The sequence below is a fragment of the Thermobia domestica genome, chromosome 6, assembly GCF_964235325.1.
Source record: "Thermobia domestica chromosome 6, izTheDome1.hap1.1, whole genome shotgun sequence".
NCBI classification, from domain to species: domain Eukaryota; kingdom Metazoa; phylum Arthropoda; class Insecta; order Zygentoma; family Lepismatidae; genus Thermobia; species Thermobia domestica.
Genome location: NC_137459.1, coordinates 286637551 through 286657485, shown reverse-complemented (window position 1 = coordinate 286657485; position 19935 = coordinate 286637551). Strand labels below are relative to the sequence as shown.

The following is a 19935-nucleotide window of genomic DNA, read 5'->3' as shown; positions in this document are numbered from 1 at the left end:
TAACAACCAACCTACGCTATACAACTCTTTCTATTAATACATTATTATTATTATTATTATTATTATTATTATTATTATTATTATTATTATTATTATTATTATTATTATTATTCGGTTAATTTTAATTTACACTAGTAAAAAAATTATGATGAGGTAATGTAGTTAAAGTCGTGGGTTTTAAAAGGCATTCTTTCTTGGAAATGAAAGTAGCAAATTCTTCTATTGCATGGAGTGGGAAATTGCCTAGCGCCTGTCTTGGAGATGAGGATACTTATTTATTTATACTTATTTCTGGGCATTAACGGTATCTATGACTCGTCCCGTATGATGGATGTCGTCCCTCGGCGATCACATTATCCGAGGAATTGGGGAGGAAGAAAGAAATGAGGAAGCGACATGGAACCTGTATATGAAGTCCATCCCAGCATTTGCCTAGTGTGAATGAGGAAAACCCAGGAAAAAACTCACTAGGATGACTGGACTGAAAAAAACTGTTTCACCTTGCCGACCGAGTATCCTTACCGGGAATCGAACCCGGAACCGCTCAGCTGGAGATGCATTTGCTGTCAAATAGCATACCTTCGATCACAGGACACTTAAATATTTGTTTGATCGCATTACGTCTCTAGATTTTCGAATTTATCCTTTTCTCTATTTTCTTCCTGTCTCCTACTCTTTCATTTCAGCAATTGAAGTATTCTTCAAGAAAATGTTGAAAGTTCCAGATTTTAATATTTTGTGTATATACACGAGGTAAGTTTCTGAAACTATTTTAAAGCGCACAATTTCAGTGTATAAACTATTTTTAGAAACAAATTTTATTTTTACGGCGTTTTACATCATTTTAAAATTGACATAACGTAAAATGTAAACCAACATGGTTACACACATTCATCATTTCGGAGTTATGACCCGACGAAAATTGGTCACAAGAATACGAAAAATATCATTACATGAGAGAAAGAAATATCGTGTAATGGTCAGGTAAAACACGTAGTGATCATTTTGAGCCTAAATTCCGTTAATGTGCCAATGAATATGAAATGTATGCCAGTTTTCAGTTTGCAATTTATCATTTTTTATTTCCAGAAGACCTCAAGAATTTCCCTTTATACAGTATTTTGAGGCTAACCCTTTTTCACATCCACTGGTGCATTAATGTAATATAGGCTCAAAATAATCATTAGGTATATGTTCTCTTATGCAACCTTGATCAGACATTTTTTTCTCCATTTATGACTTAATTTTATCTTTCCAATTTTCAGGGAGTTATGATTCCTTTTTGCGTTCATGTTGGTACCTTATATATATATACACAAGCTGAAATGTCATTCTTCACACGGACAAAATAGGAATGTTTTAATCCTAAGATTTTAACTGTAATGATAATCCATAAGATACTCTACCACCTTTGGCATACATTTTGCAACACCCTATCCGATAGTATACGAACTTTAATCGAAGTGACATGACAAAAAAATAACTTAAAGTAGATAATTATGTTCCAAAAGTTATTTCAAATAGGTCAGCCGATTTCCCGACACGAAAACTATAGATTAGACACTATTCTCAGTCATTTTGGATATTTTACTTTCATTCTCACTTACCATGCTAGTAGGGGCTGAACGTGTACTGAAACAGCATTGGAAGTCAGTATTCATCCTAGCGATCCCAGAAACTAAGATTTGACTCTAATATAGGTAGTTTTCGATTATTTTTACACGCCACTCCTTTCTGTCCCAACCCTAGTAGAGGTAAGGTGTCTTACTCTACATTTTTTTCTAAACTGTAAATAATACTTGTAACAAGTTTGATTGAAATTGCTCTAGTCGTTTCAAATTTAAGGCAAAACATAACATACACACACAAGCAAAAGCATCTATCCATGTTTATATGCGAGTGACGCTTTCACTGTTGTGTCTGTAAAATTTCGACTCAGCTGACATGCCCGTTTCTGCCCAAACTTGGACTTAAGTGTCAGCAGGATTGGCACCTAACAGCTCAATGACCTCGTAAACACAATGATTGATGACGGACCCCCTAGATCATTTTAGATATTTTATTTTTCACCCTTCTAACCCCCATGCCGATAGGAGCTAAATTTGAACTTTAACTGTATCAGGAATGCGACTATTCATCTCAGCACTCGGAAAACTATGAATTCTCCACTAATATCGGACGTTGTTTTTTGTATTATTTTTACATATCAGTCTACTCTCATCTCCTACGAGTGCTTCTAGGGGTTGAATGTGGACTTAAATGGCATAGAATGTGTCACAATTCACTCAGCGATCCCGAAAACTATGGATTCGTCACTAATATTGATTTTTTAAATATTAGCATGTTCCCTCTTTCCGCATACCCCTAGGGGTGCTAGATGGGCTTACCCTTACTGGTGGCCGAAATTACACATAAGCAGTATCGGGTTTGTCACGATTCACTTCATCGACCCCAAAAACTATGAATTCGATACTAACATCAGTATATTTTTCGATTATTTCTATAAGTTACTACTTTCCATTCCCCCCCCCTGGTGTGTTAAGTTCTTACCCCAGTATTATTTTCTAGGTTGTAAATAATATGAGTAACAAGTTTGGTTGAAATATATACAGGATGTTTCAAAACAACACCGACAACGTTTGGGAAGTGATTCCTGACACCAAAACAAGGCAAAAAATATAGACCAACCTGGGTGCACAAATTCTTTCTTTCGGCGCTATGGCAAGCCGAAAATCTGTCGAAATAAATCCGAAAACAGTCATAACTCGAGAATAAAATGTCGGATTGAAGTCGGGTAAACGGAAAAGTCCATTATTCTTAGTCGTAGATTCCACTAATGCATAATTCGATGTTTTGCATTGGTGGCTCAAGGGTGACCCCCAAAGAAATTGAAGAATTTCTAGTGTATTTTATCAAAAGTTGACTGAGAAAAATTGACTAGATCAAGTACATTGCGTCAACGAACAAATATGTCACGATGCTCAAGTTAGGCGAATACTGTTAGAATTCGTAAAAAGAAAAGATGTATATATTTGATCGAGCTAGTTTATCTGAACGTAGAATAAACCCACGAAGAAGGAGCTGTCCCTCCGATAAACATATTATTTGAGTGTATGATTTATCATTCATGGAAAATACTGAAATGTGTATGTTGTATGGAAAAGCGCTGCTTTTGTAAGTGTAATTATTAAAAATGCCTTGTATTTTACGAACAATCCACTACTTTAATTTCTCTTTTATCTTTCTTTTTCTTTAGTTCTAGAATATATTCTTAGTGTGTTTACATTTCTGAACTAATTCGCTATTGAACTTTCTAACATAGGACCTTTTAACTTCCTTTATTACATATGTTTTCTGACTCTCTTTTCCATCTTTCTCTCATAAAGTTCACATAGTGGAAGTTTCGTTCACGGTGCCCTTCCACTTTTCATGCCCAAATATTATATTACAATACAGGGTGGTCGTGCATGAATGTCGGAAAATTCGTGAGATGAATCTACAGGTAAAAACAAGCAAAAAATGTCATATGAACATTGGGTGAATGCGGCTTCGTTTGGACGCTAGAGGCGTCTGAAATGTCACCTTCCGAGGCGGCAATTTGCAATATCTCAAGAACGGAGAGAAATACGAATGTCGGGTCAAAACATATCAAAGGAAACCCCATCCGAAGAATCCAATTATGCATAAGTGGTGGCGAAACAGTAGTGGCGCTAGAGGGGGGCACTAAGAAAGTGAATGAAACATGGAGAAAAGTGAACAATTTACACTGAAAAATTGTAGGAGGGGATGTTACTTGGAATATGCAACAACAAATGTTAATGAACAAAGGCAACAACGGCTAGTCTGTAGGGACTTTATGAGAGGCGGATTGTAGGAATACAGTATCTTTGTAATGGTGAGAAATAGGAATGTCGGGTCAAAAGATATCAAAGGAAATGCCATCCGAAGAATCCAATTACGTATAAGTGATGGCGAAACAGTGGCGGCGCCAGGGGAAGCATAAAGAAAGTGAATGAAATGCGGAGAAAGGTGAACAATTTACACTGACAAACTGTAGGAGCGGATGTTATATGGAACATGCAGCAACAAATGTTAATGAACAAAGGCAACAATGGCTACGCTGTAGGGACACTATGAGAGGTGGGATGTTGAAATACAGTGTCATTTTAAAAGAGAGAAATAGAAATGTCGGGTGAAAAGATATCAAAGGAAATCCCATCCGAAGAATCCAATTATGCACACGTACTGCGGAACAGTGGCGGCGCATGGGAGCTGCAAAGAAACTGTTAAACACTCTTAGTGATGAAACGTGCAGATCGTAAAAAACACGTATGGAAGATGAGACCCAGTGTACTGTAAAAACAAGAGGTATTGTACTTACCATGATCAACATAATGGCATTCTATAGCAGCTGTTCAATATGTCCTCCTTGTTCTTCGAAACAGACAGTTACACGATGGCGTAAGGATTGTCTGACTGGTGCCAATATCGCTGGCGTTTGCCGTAATGTGACAAATGCAGCACATACACGCTGGCGAAGATCTTCAACATCATGCAGGGGCCGTGTATACACGAGACTCTACACGTAACCCCACAGGAAAAAATCTAGGGGATTCAGGTCGGGTGAACGTGGAGGCCATGCTTATCTTCCACCACGACCTATCCACCTGCGTGGAATTTTTTTGTTCAGATATGCACGAATGGTGTGACATGAGTGGGCAGGGGCGCCATCATGCATAAACCACATACACTGTCGTGTCCTCAGTGGCACATCTTCAAGCAGAATAGGTAGGTTCTGAGTCAGAAACTGGAGATACGATATTGCGTTCAATCGCTGTGGTAAGAAATGTGGTCCCACAACGTTGTCGCCAATAATACCAGCCCACACATGCAATTGGAAACGCTGTTGATGCTTCGTCTCTACAATTGCATGCGGGTTGTTGAGTGCCCATCGATGGTCATTGTGGAAATTTGTGATGCCATCCCGTGTGAATAATGCCTCATCCGAGAACAATACCTGTGTTAGAAAGACTGGTGATACACGGCAGCGGCGGTATAACCAACGATAGAAACGTCGTCGGGTTTCATAGTCACCATCGTATAACGCATGCGTTCGTTGTACGTGGTATGGTCTGAGATTATTACTATGCAAGATGCTTAGCACGACTTGATGCGAAACGTGTTCCTGCCTTGCTATTCGTCGGGTACTAATACTCGGGTTCCGGGTCACATGTCGGAGTACCCTCTCTTCCAGGTGGGTGTTCGAACGCGTCGTCGTCTCGGAATGTCTGTGTTGGGAAGGAATGACCCAGTGTCCCGCAATCGCTGATGAATACGAATAAACATCCCCGGTGCTGGAATTTGTCGATCTGGGTAGCGTTCCGCATATAACCTACGTGCTTCTTCTGCATTACCTTCCGCTAAACCGTACATCAAATGCATATCTGCCATTTCGGCGTTAGTGTATACTACCCTATTCGTTGTGGTGCATTACACATAGCGCTTGTCAACATCAACACTGTTTCACACGACACAAAGTAAACCACATTCACATACACATGGATTACTGCCCTGCCTGTAGAGTGTAGCACTAAAACGCTTGTGCTGTTACTGTCATTGCCCCATTCAGTACGAATGAACTGTGCGCTGTCCTCTGCACCTTCGATGCGAACGCTCTCGTTACCCACGCTTTCACTACTCCTATAACTAACTCTACTACGCGACGCTCTACACGCCCCCTTGTTCCACCTACTGTAGCTATGCGCCCTCTGTCATCGGACATGTATCATACAGTACACCTAGAGTTGTATTCCTTGTTTCCTGATTGCTTTCAAATAGTTGTGTTTTCACCAATTTCAACTTTTCTCCATGTTTCATTCACTTTCTTTGTGCTTCCCCTGGCGCCGCCACTGCTTTGCCATCACTTATACATAATTGGATTCTTCGGATGGCATTTTCTTTGATATCTTTTGACCCGACATTCCTATTTCTCACCATTACAAAGATACTGTATTCCTACAATCCGCCTCCCATAAAGTCCCTACAGACTAGCCGTTGTTGCCTTTGTTCATTAACATTTGTTGTTGCATATTCCAAGTAACATCCCCTCCTACAATTTTTCAGTGTAAATTGTTCACTTTTCTCCATGTTTCATTCACTTTCTTAGTGCCCCCCTCTAGCGCCGCCACTGTTTCGCCACCACTTATGCATAATTGGATTCTTCGGATGGGGTTTCCTTTGATATGTTTTGACCCGACATTCGTATTTCTCTCCGTTCTTGAGATATTGCAAATTGCCGCCTCGGAAGGTGACATTTCAGACGCCTCTAGCGTCCAAACGAAGCCGCATTCACCCAATGTTCATATGACATTTTTTGCTTGTTTTTACCTGTAGATTCATCTCACGAATTTTCCGACATTCATGCACGACCACCCTGTATAATATTATAGAATATTATATTGTAATATAGGTAAAGTAACATAAATTTACCCTTTTCGTATACAAAAATTGCTATCTTCCAAACTTGTACTTTTGTACTTGTACTTGTACTTGTAAACTTGTACTTGTACTTTTGTCTCTCAGCTTGCTCCTATCCAAGAAATTAAAAGTGGCGTTGTCACTGTTAAGAATCTTTCAGTTAGTTCCTGTATCAGTTTCTTCCGAATTTAAAATACTTTATAGGTTAAAAAATAGTTACTGACTCAATGAATCAATCGATTCAAGTTAATTTAATATTGCTTAAGAAAAAAATCTTTAAACGTCTGCTGAATCGTAATATGAAATATAGTACTACGAAAAGTACTCAAAAAACATCTTCACATATTAAAGTCTAGGTCTTATCAAATATGTTTTGAAACTACCTATGCTATTTTTCGACGCACTATCCTTCCACTACGTTTTTGTCATCTGCCAATGAACCACTTTGCTTAGTCACTGTAGAATTATTTTCCCCGTGCCTCCATCAATGTAAAATTGTCTGAACCATTTGTTGGCCATAATACGACTAATAATGCTAAAAAGACTCACAAATCAAATCTAGTTCGTACCTCTAGCATTGCTTACAATTAACAGCAGTCTTCAGTCTTTTGAAGACTATGATCCTCACTTTGTGAGCCCCATACGACCCCTTCTTCCTTACAAATAATAGCAACAATAATACAACGTATTAAAAACTACTGTAACGGAGCCCACCGACAAACTGTCAGCAACCCTGGAATATGAAATGAAATATTTTCGTTTAACATCTCACGACTATGCCTTTTAAGCTAAGGAAGACGATGATAACGCAAATGAATAATGATATAAGAACTGGTGGAATAAGAATGTTGAAGGAAACAGGAGTATACCGAGAAAACTCATTTGGGCCGGGATCAAACCTGCAGGGACTCCACGTACCAGAGGTAAGCGCTCTATCACTGAGCCACCGTTCGCCCAGCAATCCCTGGAAAGACTCGGCCCATCAGTTAACAATAACTGACCTAGAAAAACGTACTTAACTGTTTCCGGACGAAGGAAACTGCGAATTCCACATTCTGATCACCTGAAATATTTTATATTGGTCTATCACACACACTATTTACTAGACCGGTACATCTGTCAGAATCATAGTTCTTCCTCCAAAGTGGGGGGCGCCGTAGCTTAGTGATAAAGAGCTCACTTCTGATGCGGGGGAAACCTCGTTTGATCGCAGATCATAAAAGTTCGTGCTGGACAACATCGTACCCGTGAGTTTTCCCCGAATCATTGTTTTCTCCTACATTTTCATTTCACGAATTCTTTCGCAATTATTAGATTTCATCTATTGTCTGTGTCCACTATTGTCTCAGATTCGGTAGCGAGGTTATATGAGACGTGGAGCTGCGCTCTAAGGTGGGATCCAAACCACATGCGTTCCCATCGGGAACCGAAGCCAGGTCTCCTATGCCAAAGTCGTGTACGTTAACCACATAGTCACACGATCTCTTTATTTTCATTAGCCTAGAAGGCATAGAAGTTAAACATTATGATCTTCACATCATTTCAATTCTTCCTCCGATAACTAATTCTGTACTGAGACAAAGCATAAAGGTAACCAAAGAACTTCTGTCGGTTTTTTAGAGATCTGTATTCAATTGGCCCTCACATCGTGAGTTGAATGCGAATGGAGATAAGGCGAAGGTCGGATGTTAGTGTGGGTATATCCAACATTCTGCCTGGTTGTGGCAGTTCAATTACACCGTAAACTTGCGTAAGGACAGAGTAAACATGGGACCTTCACAGAGTGTCGTAGGGGCGTGTATGCTGTACAAGTTCAAAGTGGGGTCAAACGTCGCTGCAGCGGGGTGGAAAATATGTCAGGTTTTTGGTGAGGGTGTCGTGATTACGTGAACAGTACAGCGGTGGTTTAACAGGTTTAGGGACGGCGATGAAACACTCGAAAACACACCACATGCCGGAAGACCAACACAGGCACAAAATGAAGATCTTCTGGCAGCAATTGAGGCCAAAAGTGCCCAGACATGTAAGGAACTGAGACTACAATTCAATGTGAGTGGAGAAACCACTCGGCAGCACCTCCCTCAACTTAGTCAGCATTACAAGTTGGGTCGATGAGTTCCACATGATTTGACTCCGGGTCAGAAGGCAACACTGGCAGACATCTGTTTCCATGCTGTCTCGTCAGAGGAAGGAGCCATTTCTGGACAGCGTGTTGGCATATGATGAGAAGTGGGTCCTGTACGAAGCTCCGCGGCGCCGTCATCATTGGTTAACATCCTATGAACCTGTTCCAAAGCAGCTAAAACCAGCACTGCACCAGAAGAAGGTTCCCTGTGTATTTGGTGGACTGCTCGCGGCATCGTGCATCAGGAAGTGCTACCAGCTGGTCAGAGCATCAATACAACTGTGTACTGTCAGCAGTTGAGCAGTGTTTAAGAAAACTCAAAACTCTGGAGCCAGGATTTCTGAATCGCAAAGAGGTCCTCCTGTTACAGGACAACGCTAAGCCCCCACGTGGCTAGGATGACCCAAGATACCATTCTACACCATGGATGAAGAACACTATTACATCGGCCATTGCACTGTCCGACTAAATCACTTGTTCCATTCCTTGGACAATCACCTTAGAGGACGCCAGTTCAAATCCCTAGTAGAGGTGCAAAATGCCTTTATACCTTCTTCGCTTCACGGCCCACCAAGTTCTATCCGATGGAATCCACGGACTTCCAGAACGTTGGCAGAAGGTTGTGGTGATAGGGACAATTTTTGATCTTCAAGATACGTGTTAGGTGACATATCGATGTTCGAAGGTGGTGGGTGAAAAAGCGACAGCCTTGGTTACCTTTATAGATCAATCAAATATGTGTATCTTGTTTTATGAATTCTAACAATGGTCTTCTAACTTGAAAAATGTAGTGTGCGACTTTTGTTCGTTGACGCAGTGTACTTGACTCTAGTCAATTTTTCTTAGTCAATTTTTGATAAAATCCCCAGGAATACTTCAGTTTCTTTGGAGGTCACCCTTTCGCCACCAATGCACAACATCGAGTTGTACATTAATGGAATCTACAACTAAAAATGATGGACTTTCCCTTTTACCCGACTTCGATGCGACAGTTATGGCTATTTTTTTTGCATTTTTCCGATGAATGTTTGGCTTGTCATAGCGCCGAAAGGAAGCATTTGTGCACCTAGATTGGTCTATAGTTTTTATCTTGTTTTGGTGTCAGGAACCACCTCCCAAGCGTTGTCGGTATTGTTTTGAAACACCCTGTATATAGTATATGAGCGGCGAACATAATGGTAAGAACCACCTCTAGTGAAATTGAGTTATCGGGTGGAATAAATTGTGATCGAGCCACAGAAGAGTATGTAGGTAGTTTAATTTCGGAAATGCATCTGCAGAGGTAGGCTAAACTTGCTTGATATATGTTATTAAATTGAATTGCATGGGAATAATCAACCTCCTTTTCCAGTTTACTCAAAAGTTAGAAAATGTGATACCATTATATTCACCCGAACAGCTCGTATATTTGTAATGTTTTCGTGTGAGGATTCATCTTCCAAAGTTTTTTGGTGTTCAGTCAAAAGTTTCCGGACAGGCGCTTCAACTTACATTTTTATGAGCTAATCAATTTATATTCGATAGGAAAACCACCAATTCGAAATCTTTTGTTTGTTTAAGTCTCTATAATGTCTCAGGAGGATAAAAGACTTTTTTCGTTTTTGTAACATGTTTACATGTAGTAAAAAAGAAAGATTATTGAATTATTGTAAAGTCGGCGATCATTTTAATTAAAAATAGCGTGATCAGGATTAGGGATGGTATCGAGACGAGACGAGACGAGACTTTATACAGTCTCGGTCTCGTCTCGGTTGATAAGTAGCGGTCTCGGTCTCGATCTCGTCTCGAGTCAAAAATCGCCGTCTCGGTCTCGGTCTCGTCTCGGTCAACAGATGCTTGTCTTGATCTCGGTCTCGGTCTCGAAGGCCAAGTGTCGGTCTCGTCTCGGTCTCGTCTCGGGTCTCGTCTCGAAAGTCTCGAAATAAATAGTGTGAAATTAAAATTGTGAAAGTATTATTATTACAGTCATTCGTTTCCGATTCTTATTTTTTGCCTTCATTCTTGACAGAATTATGGTATGATGTACCTCTTCGTAGTTAATTTGCTAGCGTTAATGCTTTCCATATGTGTGTTCCAGCTTCAATCATCAGTGGGTATAACATACCTGGGATAAAGCAATAATAGTAACCCATATTTCAATTTCAGCAATAGACTTTGTCTCAAATAGCCTCAGTACTGCCTATACAATTAAACTTAAATTAACTCCAGTACTATACAGTAGTTTATTTCCTTCCTTTGAATCAAAGTTGTTCAATACCTCCTAACGGATAACGCAACAATAGCAGCACGAATGTATTTAATCGTGCCGAACTTCAAATTTGCAATTTCTCAGTTATTATCCAATACATTCTGCTTTGACTGTCATTTTAAAAACAGAATAATATAACGTTCATTATCTTAACAAATAGAGTAAATTATTACTACAATATATTTTGTTTCAAATTGACCAAATACTTTATTACCGTTTCACATATCAGTGTTTAATTGACACTTTAAAACAGGAACTTCTTTAACCTTGTGGTGGGAGCTACGGCATTCATCTTTGCTATCTGTGGTCTCGGGTTGGATCACCAAACAAGTTAGATTCTAAATCCGATGTTTCGTATAGTTCGTGTCTCACTTTAAGTACATTCTGTTTCTTATACAAGTTCATAAGGTCGTAATGTATTATACAAGCATATATCCAGTGCTGTAACATAGATTAAGCTTATTCCTGAGCTCTCAGCGGTGCATGTGGTCTTTATTCGAGAAAACTAATCGTGCGTTCATTATGTTGAAATTGTATATTGATTGAAAATTACTTACGAAACATGGACATACATATTATATAAGTAGGTCTATATAGGTAACTCGAGCTATATGTATCTATTTTCTCTGTCCCGACAAAACAAGTGATTCTAAACTTTCTAGTTTTCTTTTCTATTAATTTTCGTAGTTTTGCTTTAATATGAAGAATCAATATATATATATATATATATATATATATATATATATATATATATATATATATATATATATATATATATATATATATATATGTGTGTGTGTGTGTGTGTGTGTATGTATGTATGTATGAACTTTAGAGATAGACTATGCCAAGTCACTTTTTGGTCGAAATTGAGTTAACAATACTTTTTTAATAGACTATGTTCTTTCTAGTGGTGTAATAATGTAAATCTAAAAGCATCCTATTACTTTGTAACTACTTAGTATAGTTTGAAAAACAGTACTATAGTTCTTACTTAAGGAACCGTTTTTCGCTTCTCCTGTAAAATTACGAAATTATGACTTGGTTTAGTTTATCTCTGAGGTCCAGATATAATAAAATCATGACCATAATCATAATCAACCATTATCAACCCACTGCTGGATGAAGATCCTTGCAAGTCTTCACTACAACTATCTATCTTGAGCAATTCTTTTTCAGGTTACTCCCCAGTTATCCTTGATTTCGTCAAACCTTCTTGTACAAGGACGTTTTCTAGGCTGTTTTTATCTCGTTATATCCTGTCTAGAATTGTTTTTGGTCATCGATCATAATTTCTTGCAATATGTCCAGCACATTTTTCAGTCCATGTTAAAAATCATTTCATTAGTTGCTAAATAATTCATTTCTACTGTATATATTTGGCCTACAAATACTTCAAATCCGCTACTTTTGGAGCACAGACACGCTAGTTTTTGATCTTCGAATCTGACAACACTGACTCAATGATTTAAATCAACACAATGTGAGGACCTCCATTTGGTCTAGTGGTTAGCACGCTTGACTTCGGTTCGCGTGGTCCCGAATTCGATTTCCGGTGGGGGTACAGTTAAACGATCGAAGTGGTTCGGATTCCATTATAATCATTAGCTCCACGTCTCCTTTAGACACCCTAGCATAATCGTGGGACATTAAACTAAAACAAACCAAACCAAAAATCAACACAATGTCTATTACTAACTGTAAGTCCTTGAATAATTGCATTTAGCTATATGGTATGGATCGAGTTTGAGGTGGTCGGTGGTCAAACTAAAACAAGTGTAATCTAACTAGGGTGTAATTAGAACTTTTAATTAACCATGGTTTTGTGTACATCAGGATTAAGGATTAAGGGAACAACTAGGGTTACTGAAAAGTTATCAGTCACGTTTAATTTTAGTTAGAATTTGCATATACACGTATTGATGGAACCAAAACTTTGACATTGACATTAACATTATAAAGACTACGAAAAAAAATCGTCTTTTGAAAACATTCTTGCACCATAAAACAAATTACGAGTAATTTTAAAATATTTTACAGTTTAGCTACGTTATTTGCGCTGTATTTAGAATATTATTTAGCAATTTATTTACGTTGGCAACACTACTTAAAATAATGGAACTGCGACTTGTAATTAAAACCACCAAAAACTATTGTTGTAATATTATAGAAGCAAACTAAAGCAACAATCATAAAAATTTAACACAAATACGTTATTTTAAGCAGTATAACAATCACTATCCATGTGTTTGCTATCTCTGAAACGGTTTGAAATAACAATTGTTGTAAATGACATTATGATCACTTAAGTCTTTTGGAAGCATCTACATGATGAGACGTGATATGTCAGCGCGTTTTCGAAGTAAAGTCTTAGAAAAAGTTAAATTTTCCATTTCTGGTAACTTTGTTCCTTCATTCATTCGAAATACATTATACCACGATCATAGTATTTGACGCTATGATACAAATGATGTGCATTGCACCGTCTATGCCATTTGAGTTATTAGAGATCTCCAAAATGTTGATGTTGGTGATACTGTATTGTCCTTTGTTACACTGAATAATGTATGTAGTATTGTGGTTTTATTTAATATCTAAATTAGAAATATGCGATACCTTACCTACTGCAATTTGAAAAAATACAACTTTATTTTGCGTTGGCAACACTGCTTGTTTAGTGGTATTGCAGAGTATCTGGAAGAATTTTCCCTTCAATATTTCACACAACATGGTACACATTTTCAGCATTTTTAATTATATATATATATATTCGCGGATCCAAGGGAAGGGCTATAGGGGCTTTATCCTCCCTTAACGCTCAGGTATACACTAAATAAAATGAGCTTCAATCCTGATTTACACTGGATAAAGAGGCAAAGTATAATTTAGCCCCTCCCTTGATCATATCCTGGATCCGCGACTGTATATATATATAATTAAAAATGCTGAAAATGTGTACCATGTTGTGTGAAATATTGAAGGGAAAATTCTTCCAGATACTCTGCAATACCACTAGATAAACAAGCAGTGTTGCCAACGCAAAATAAAGTTGTATTTTTTTCAAATTGCACTAGGTAAGGTATTACATATTTCCAATTTAAATATTAAATAAAACCACAATACCACATACATTATTCAGTGTAACAAAGGACAAAACAGTATCACCAACATCAACATTTTGGAGATCTCTAATAACTCAAATGGCATAGACGGTGCAATGCGCATCGTTTGTATCTTAGCGTCAAATACTATGATCGTGGTATATATATATATATATATATATATATATATATATATATATATATATATATATATATATATATATATATAGTGTGTGTGTGGGAGAGAGAGATTATGTACAACAGGAGTGGATTTTGTTTCGGGAGAGGCTTGAGGAACGGTAAGAAACATTTGTGTTGTACGTGCAATGCGAAAAAATGATCAGAAATTTATTTCGGGAGGGGCTTGACCCCGACATCTACCTCCTAAATACGCCACTGTACATCAGTCAACATTCCCATATTATCTCACACAGCAACGAAACAAATTTTGAGTAAAGACAAAATAGCTGTAAATATTCAAGACGAGACCGAGACTTTCGAGACTGACCAAGGTCTCGTCTCGATTTATAGAGGTCTGTCTCGGTCTCCGTCTCGCCTCGGTATATAAAAGTCCGTCTCGGTCTCGGTCTCGTCTCGGTATATAAAAGTCCGTCTCGGTCTCGGTCTCGTCTCGGTATATAAAAGTCCGTCTCGGTCTCGGTACCATCCCTAATCAGGATCATGCAATAACTTTGCCTGATCAAAGTACGGTTAAACGTTAGCAGTTAATTCCTTTTTATAGTTACCCTTGGATTATAATTCCTTAGTATACAGGCCTTATCAGACACAACGTCAGAAGTTTACATCATTAGTGAACAATATTATAAGATAGAGTACAGTAACGTTTTGACTAATGTTTGTGTGGATTTTTTGCCTCTTCTGAGGGTTTGTTGCCGTTATTGTTAGAAATCACGGACAGAGGTAAGATCTTAAGTGAAGAGGCACACGGTGGAATCATTGCGCGTCATAATGTAGGCATTTCTATTCGTCAAATACCTTTCAAACTGAAATAGACTCCATCTACTTTTGGTGACTTCATCAAGCGTTTTCAGCGAAGACGAAAGAACATGGGCAAAAATCAAACTGGAAGGTCTCGTATTACGTCACGTACGAAAGATCATATTATTATATTGTTTAGCAAAATAAATTTGAAACTAACTGCAGCGGAACTCCAATCAGAATTTAATCATAGTTACCCTACAAACATTTTAGTTATTACTGTGAATCGACATTTGAGAGTAACTGCACTCTGGGTAATAGTTAGTAACTGTGCAAAAACAGTTAATAGTTCAGTGGAAACAAGTAACAGAGGCTCTAATCGACCTCGAAGAACAACAATTGGACAACAAATCAGTAGAAACGTGTATTATGGACTGATGAGTCAAAATTTCAAGTTTTTGGACAACGACACCGAGATTATGTTCGAAGATCTGTTACAGAAAAGATGCGTCCTAAGTATGTAATCCCGATTATTCAACATGGAGGAGGATCTATGATACTTTCGAGGTGTTTCGCAAATACTGGAGTTGGTTGTATTCGTAGAATACAAGGAAATCTGGACAAAAATGGTTATTATTCCATTTTAAGCAGCCATATATTCCCTCAGAATTTGATTTGATTGGTCGCAGAATCACTTTTCTGCACGATACTGATCTGAAGGACACGTCAAAATTTTGTTCTAATTATTTTAAGAAGAAACAAGCCAAATGAGATATTTGTATCATGGAATGGCCTCCTCAGTCTCCAGATCCTTACCCCGTCGAACTTCTCTGGGAAGAGCTTGGCAGAAGTGTACAAAAAGACTGCCCAACATCTGCTGCTGATGTTTTTGATATTCTGCAGAACGCCTGAAATAATAATTCGGATGAAAATCTATAAAAACTTGGAAGCCGCATGGCCCGATTGGTGAAGCGTGTGATAACGGCGAAGGACGGTTTCTTTGACGAGAAGAACATTTAAGGAATTTGCCAATTTTCGTTGTTGGATAACATTATTATATTATTCTGATGTTATAACTATTATTGTGTTTCTATACTACCAAGTATACTGTCCAAAATTGCATCGTATTACAAGCCTAATTTAATGTTTCCCTGTTTTTTGATCTGTCCGGAAACTTTTGACCGGCAGTATATATATATATATATATATATATATATATATATATATATATATATATATATATATATATATATATATATATATATATATATATATATAAACTGCTGTCCTATATTATTGTAAAGTGTTTTCTGCAAGAAATCTTTAATTACTTTAAAATCATTCACTCACCCGTCTCTTTTAGCCTTAATGTAGTCTATTAACACGGACGGTAAACTAAATACTAATTCCTATGCCTTCAGAACAGCTTTTAACTATAACGAGGTAGAGCTGGATGTAAAAGATTATATTATTGCAAGCACCAAAGAAAGTGTAAATAATTATTCATAAGAATGAATAGACAGAAAAAGCACACTCTTCTCTAAAAACATTATTTCTTAAATAAATTAAAGCTGCGCAATGTTTGACACATTATATACAACTGAATTTGAAAGTTAAAACGAAAAGAAACTTACGATTATCAAGAAAGTAATGCGAAGACATTGAGACTATGCATTTACGTCCTTCATCTTTAACGTGTTGTCGGTACAATAAGAATCATCCTGAAGCAGAAGAACAAGTTTGTGATAAACAAACTTACGTTTACTGAATGTTACCATGGAAACGACTACCATTCTCGAACGACACGACAAATGGATCGATTACTCGTTCCTAGTTTCGAAACAAATAAAAAGAAAATACCCATTGTTTTGAGTGAATCCATGCTTTATATACTCTTTAAAACATCAAATATGCAATAAAGGGAACGGACCACAACACTAAATATTTCTCGCTCTCATTTCTTAAATTGAATCATATCATGCTGTAGTTATTACGGATCCGTTTACTTATGAAATACGCACAAAATTATAACAGGCGCTTTTAGAGAACTGATCAAAGAAAATACCTCCAAGAACAAACTATCCTTTATAGAGTTTTTTCATAAGAAATTATTCATGCCATGTAGTAAGGTTGTTACAGAAGTGTTTATTTATGAAATATAAACAAAGTCTAAGTCATTCTTTAGAAAGTCGTCAGGAAGGAACATCCACAAGATTATTAGTTGTAGACGACTTCATGCAAGATGATTGATTTATTGAAGAATTTAAAATTAAATATTTATTTATGAAACAAGACCAAATCAACTGAACAGCTTTTGACGAAATAGTCCGAAAACCACTCACCCCCAAGAGTAAACTAAGCCTTGTGAATTTTTTTTTAACGAAAAATGAGTTTTACCACAAAGTAGATAAATTAATAGAATTTTCATTTATGAAATTACATAAAATTGCTTGAGTCGTTTTAAAGAAAATTGTCTAGGAAAACTCCCCCAAGAGTAAACTACCTCCTGTGATTTTTTTAAATGAAAAATGATTTATACTATTTATATATAGTATATTTCTTAATGGAACGTTTATTTACGAAACAGGAACAAAATTGCTTGAGTCATTTCTGAGAAAATTATCCGGGAAATTATCTTTGTGAATTTTATAATGAAAAATTATTCACACCGTATTATAGATTTTTTAATGGTACAGGTGTGAAAAACTTAACGACGAAAGTATGTTTGGAAGCTGTGTCACTCGCAAGTGGTATAGATTGGTGAAATTTAAACCATGCATAGACAAAAATAATGCTAGAGAATGATACAAAAAAAAAAAAAAAGGAAGAAACACTTGATAGGAAAACAAAAATGATACTTTCATACTGAAACAGTAACATATTGAAGTCGTTGGGACTTATGATGGTCCTCCTGACTTACAGAAGGGTCAAATGGTCCTTAGTAGGGTGTGTGATCACCGCGGACAGCGATCAGCCTTCTGCAACGTGGTTTCATGTTGCTCTTCCTGGTGGTTCCATGCTGCTCACGAAGTTGGTAATGAGGTCCATTCCTCCATCAGCGCTGTTGACAACTGCTGAATGGTTCTTGGTGAATCTGAGTGTGCCTCTAGGCATCTCCCTATAGCATTCCACACGTAGTCGATGGGATTTAAGTTCGGCAAACGAGCAGGACGGTACATTCCCCGAATATCTTTTAGTTTCAAGAGCTCCGCCAATGGCGCTTTCAGATTTGACTGTGCATTATAATCCAGAAAAATGAAGTTGAGGTCAACTACACCTCTGAAATGACGCACGTGAGAAAGAAATACAGTCTCATAATAACGTTGACCGGTGGGTGTACCGTGTTCAAATATTAGGTGGTCCGTATGCCCATATAACATTGTTACCCCACACAAGAACACCAAATTACCAAAATGATTATGTATGATAACGTTCCTTTGTGTATTATGCGTTACCACCTCTCGCTAGATAATTGAACGTCCAGAATCACTACACAGGCTGATTCTGCTCTCATCTGAGAAAAGAACATGATCCAATTCATCGTCGACCCAATTCTTATGTTCTTGGCACTACAGAAACGGTGCCGTCAGTGTGGGAATGAGAACGGAACACATTGTAATGACCGTGAACAAAGATACCACTCCCATGCAGTCGACGAGATACTGCTGAGCGTGAGATTGAGTGTTTTGTAGTTCTGTTAAATATGTTTGCAGCTGCAACCGCTGTTTAACATCGCTCCTTTCTTCCTTGTTGCACAATGCAATGGCCATCCTCTGCTGTAGTTAACCGTGGTCGACCACCCCCGCTCCTTCGGGCAGTATTAGCTGTGGTTCGGAATGCTCCTCATGCACATGAAAGAATCCTTTGGTCATCCAAATTTCTGGGCTATATTGGTCACATTTCATCCTTCTTCCAGTTTCTCGACGATTCTTACTCATGTGAAGTTCTTGGAATATTTTATTCGGGCCATATCGTTGTAAGAAACACCACCACAAAGCACCCAAACTGCTTTCTGACTGACTCACACGCTCTTGTTCATTATATTCTGCTTCGTGTTGGGGAGCAAACCCCTTTGGTGCTAAGGTCAAACTGGCATCACGTCATGCAGGGCCAGCCTTAGGAGGTGCGGGGCCCCAGGTTTACAACTAACTTGCACCAAGGTCTGTATATATATATATATATATATATATATATATATATATATATATATATATATATATATATATATATATATATCTTGCGCTTTCCCTGTTGGTCTAGTGGTTATACCCATTTCCCGTTATAACATTTTCCCATCTACAACATGTTCTGGTGAAAATGCTCACACTGCTCCAGTATTGGGCAAGTTACTTGTAAAAATGTAACGCGTTACTTGCCCCCCAAAAGTAACTGTTACTTTACTTCGAAAGTAACGCGTTACTAACGCGTTGCTTTTAGGTCCGAAACTTTAAAAATGTGAAAAAATTATGACTTCAATTTCCTGTACTACTATTACTACCGCTATTATTATTATTATTATTATTATTATTATTATTATTATTATTATTATTATTATTATTATTATTGCGCGTTCTGAGTCGCTTTATGTAAATGGAAATTTTTACTTGATATATGAACATTTTCATTTAATGTAACATTGATAAAATGCCATACTGCGTTACTCGTAGGGATGGACACGAGCGAGTTCGAGCGAGTTTTCTTTGACACTCGATTCGACTAGAAACAGACATCTTTGAGCTTGATCCGAGCACTAGACTCGAAAAATTTCCTCCATTTCGACTCGAATTGGGGTCGAGTTCCGAGTCGACTCGAGCCAAATCCGGTGTGTAGTTTCGAGTACATTTTTCAAGTATCTTACATAGACAGTATAATTATTATCAATGACACTACTACTACTACAACTTTTATTATTATTATTATTATTATTATTATTATTATTATTATTATTATTATTATTATTATTATTATTAATTATAACAACACCGTATATAAAAAGAAAGATAGGCGGTTTGTATTTGAATACTAAAAAACTAGTTGATTGCCAA

At 37.5% G+C, this 19935-nt stretch overlaps 1 protein-coding gene across 1 annotated transcript in view; it reads right to left on the bottom strand.

The window, feature by feature from the left end:
• Nucleotides 1-16649, bottom strand: part of LOC145687800 (cilia- and flagella-associated protein 276-like) — a 72163-nt gene extending 55514 nt beyond the window's left edge. The window contains exon 1 of the mRNA XM_081761228.1: nt 16525-16649. Within this exon, the coding sequence (XP_081617354.1) occupies nt 16525-16552 (28 nt within the window). The 5' untranslated portion in view covers nt 16553-16649. The remainder of the gene's footprint in view (nt 1-16524) is intronic.
• Between the last annotated feature and the right edge of the window lie 3286 nt (nt 16650-19935).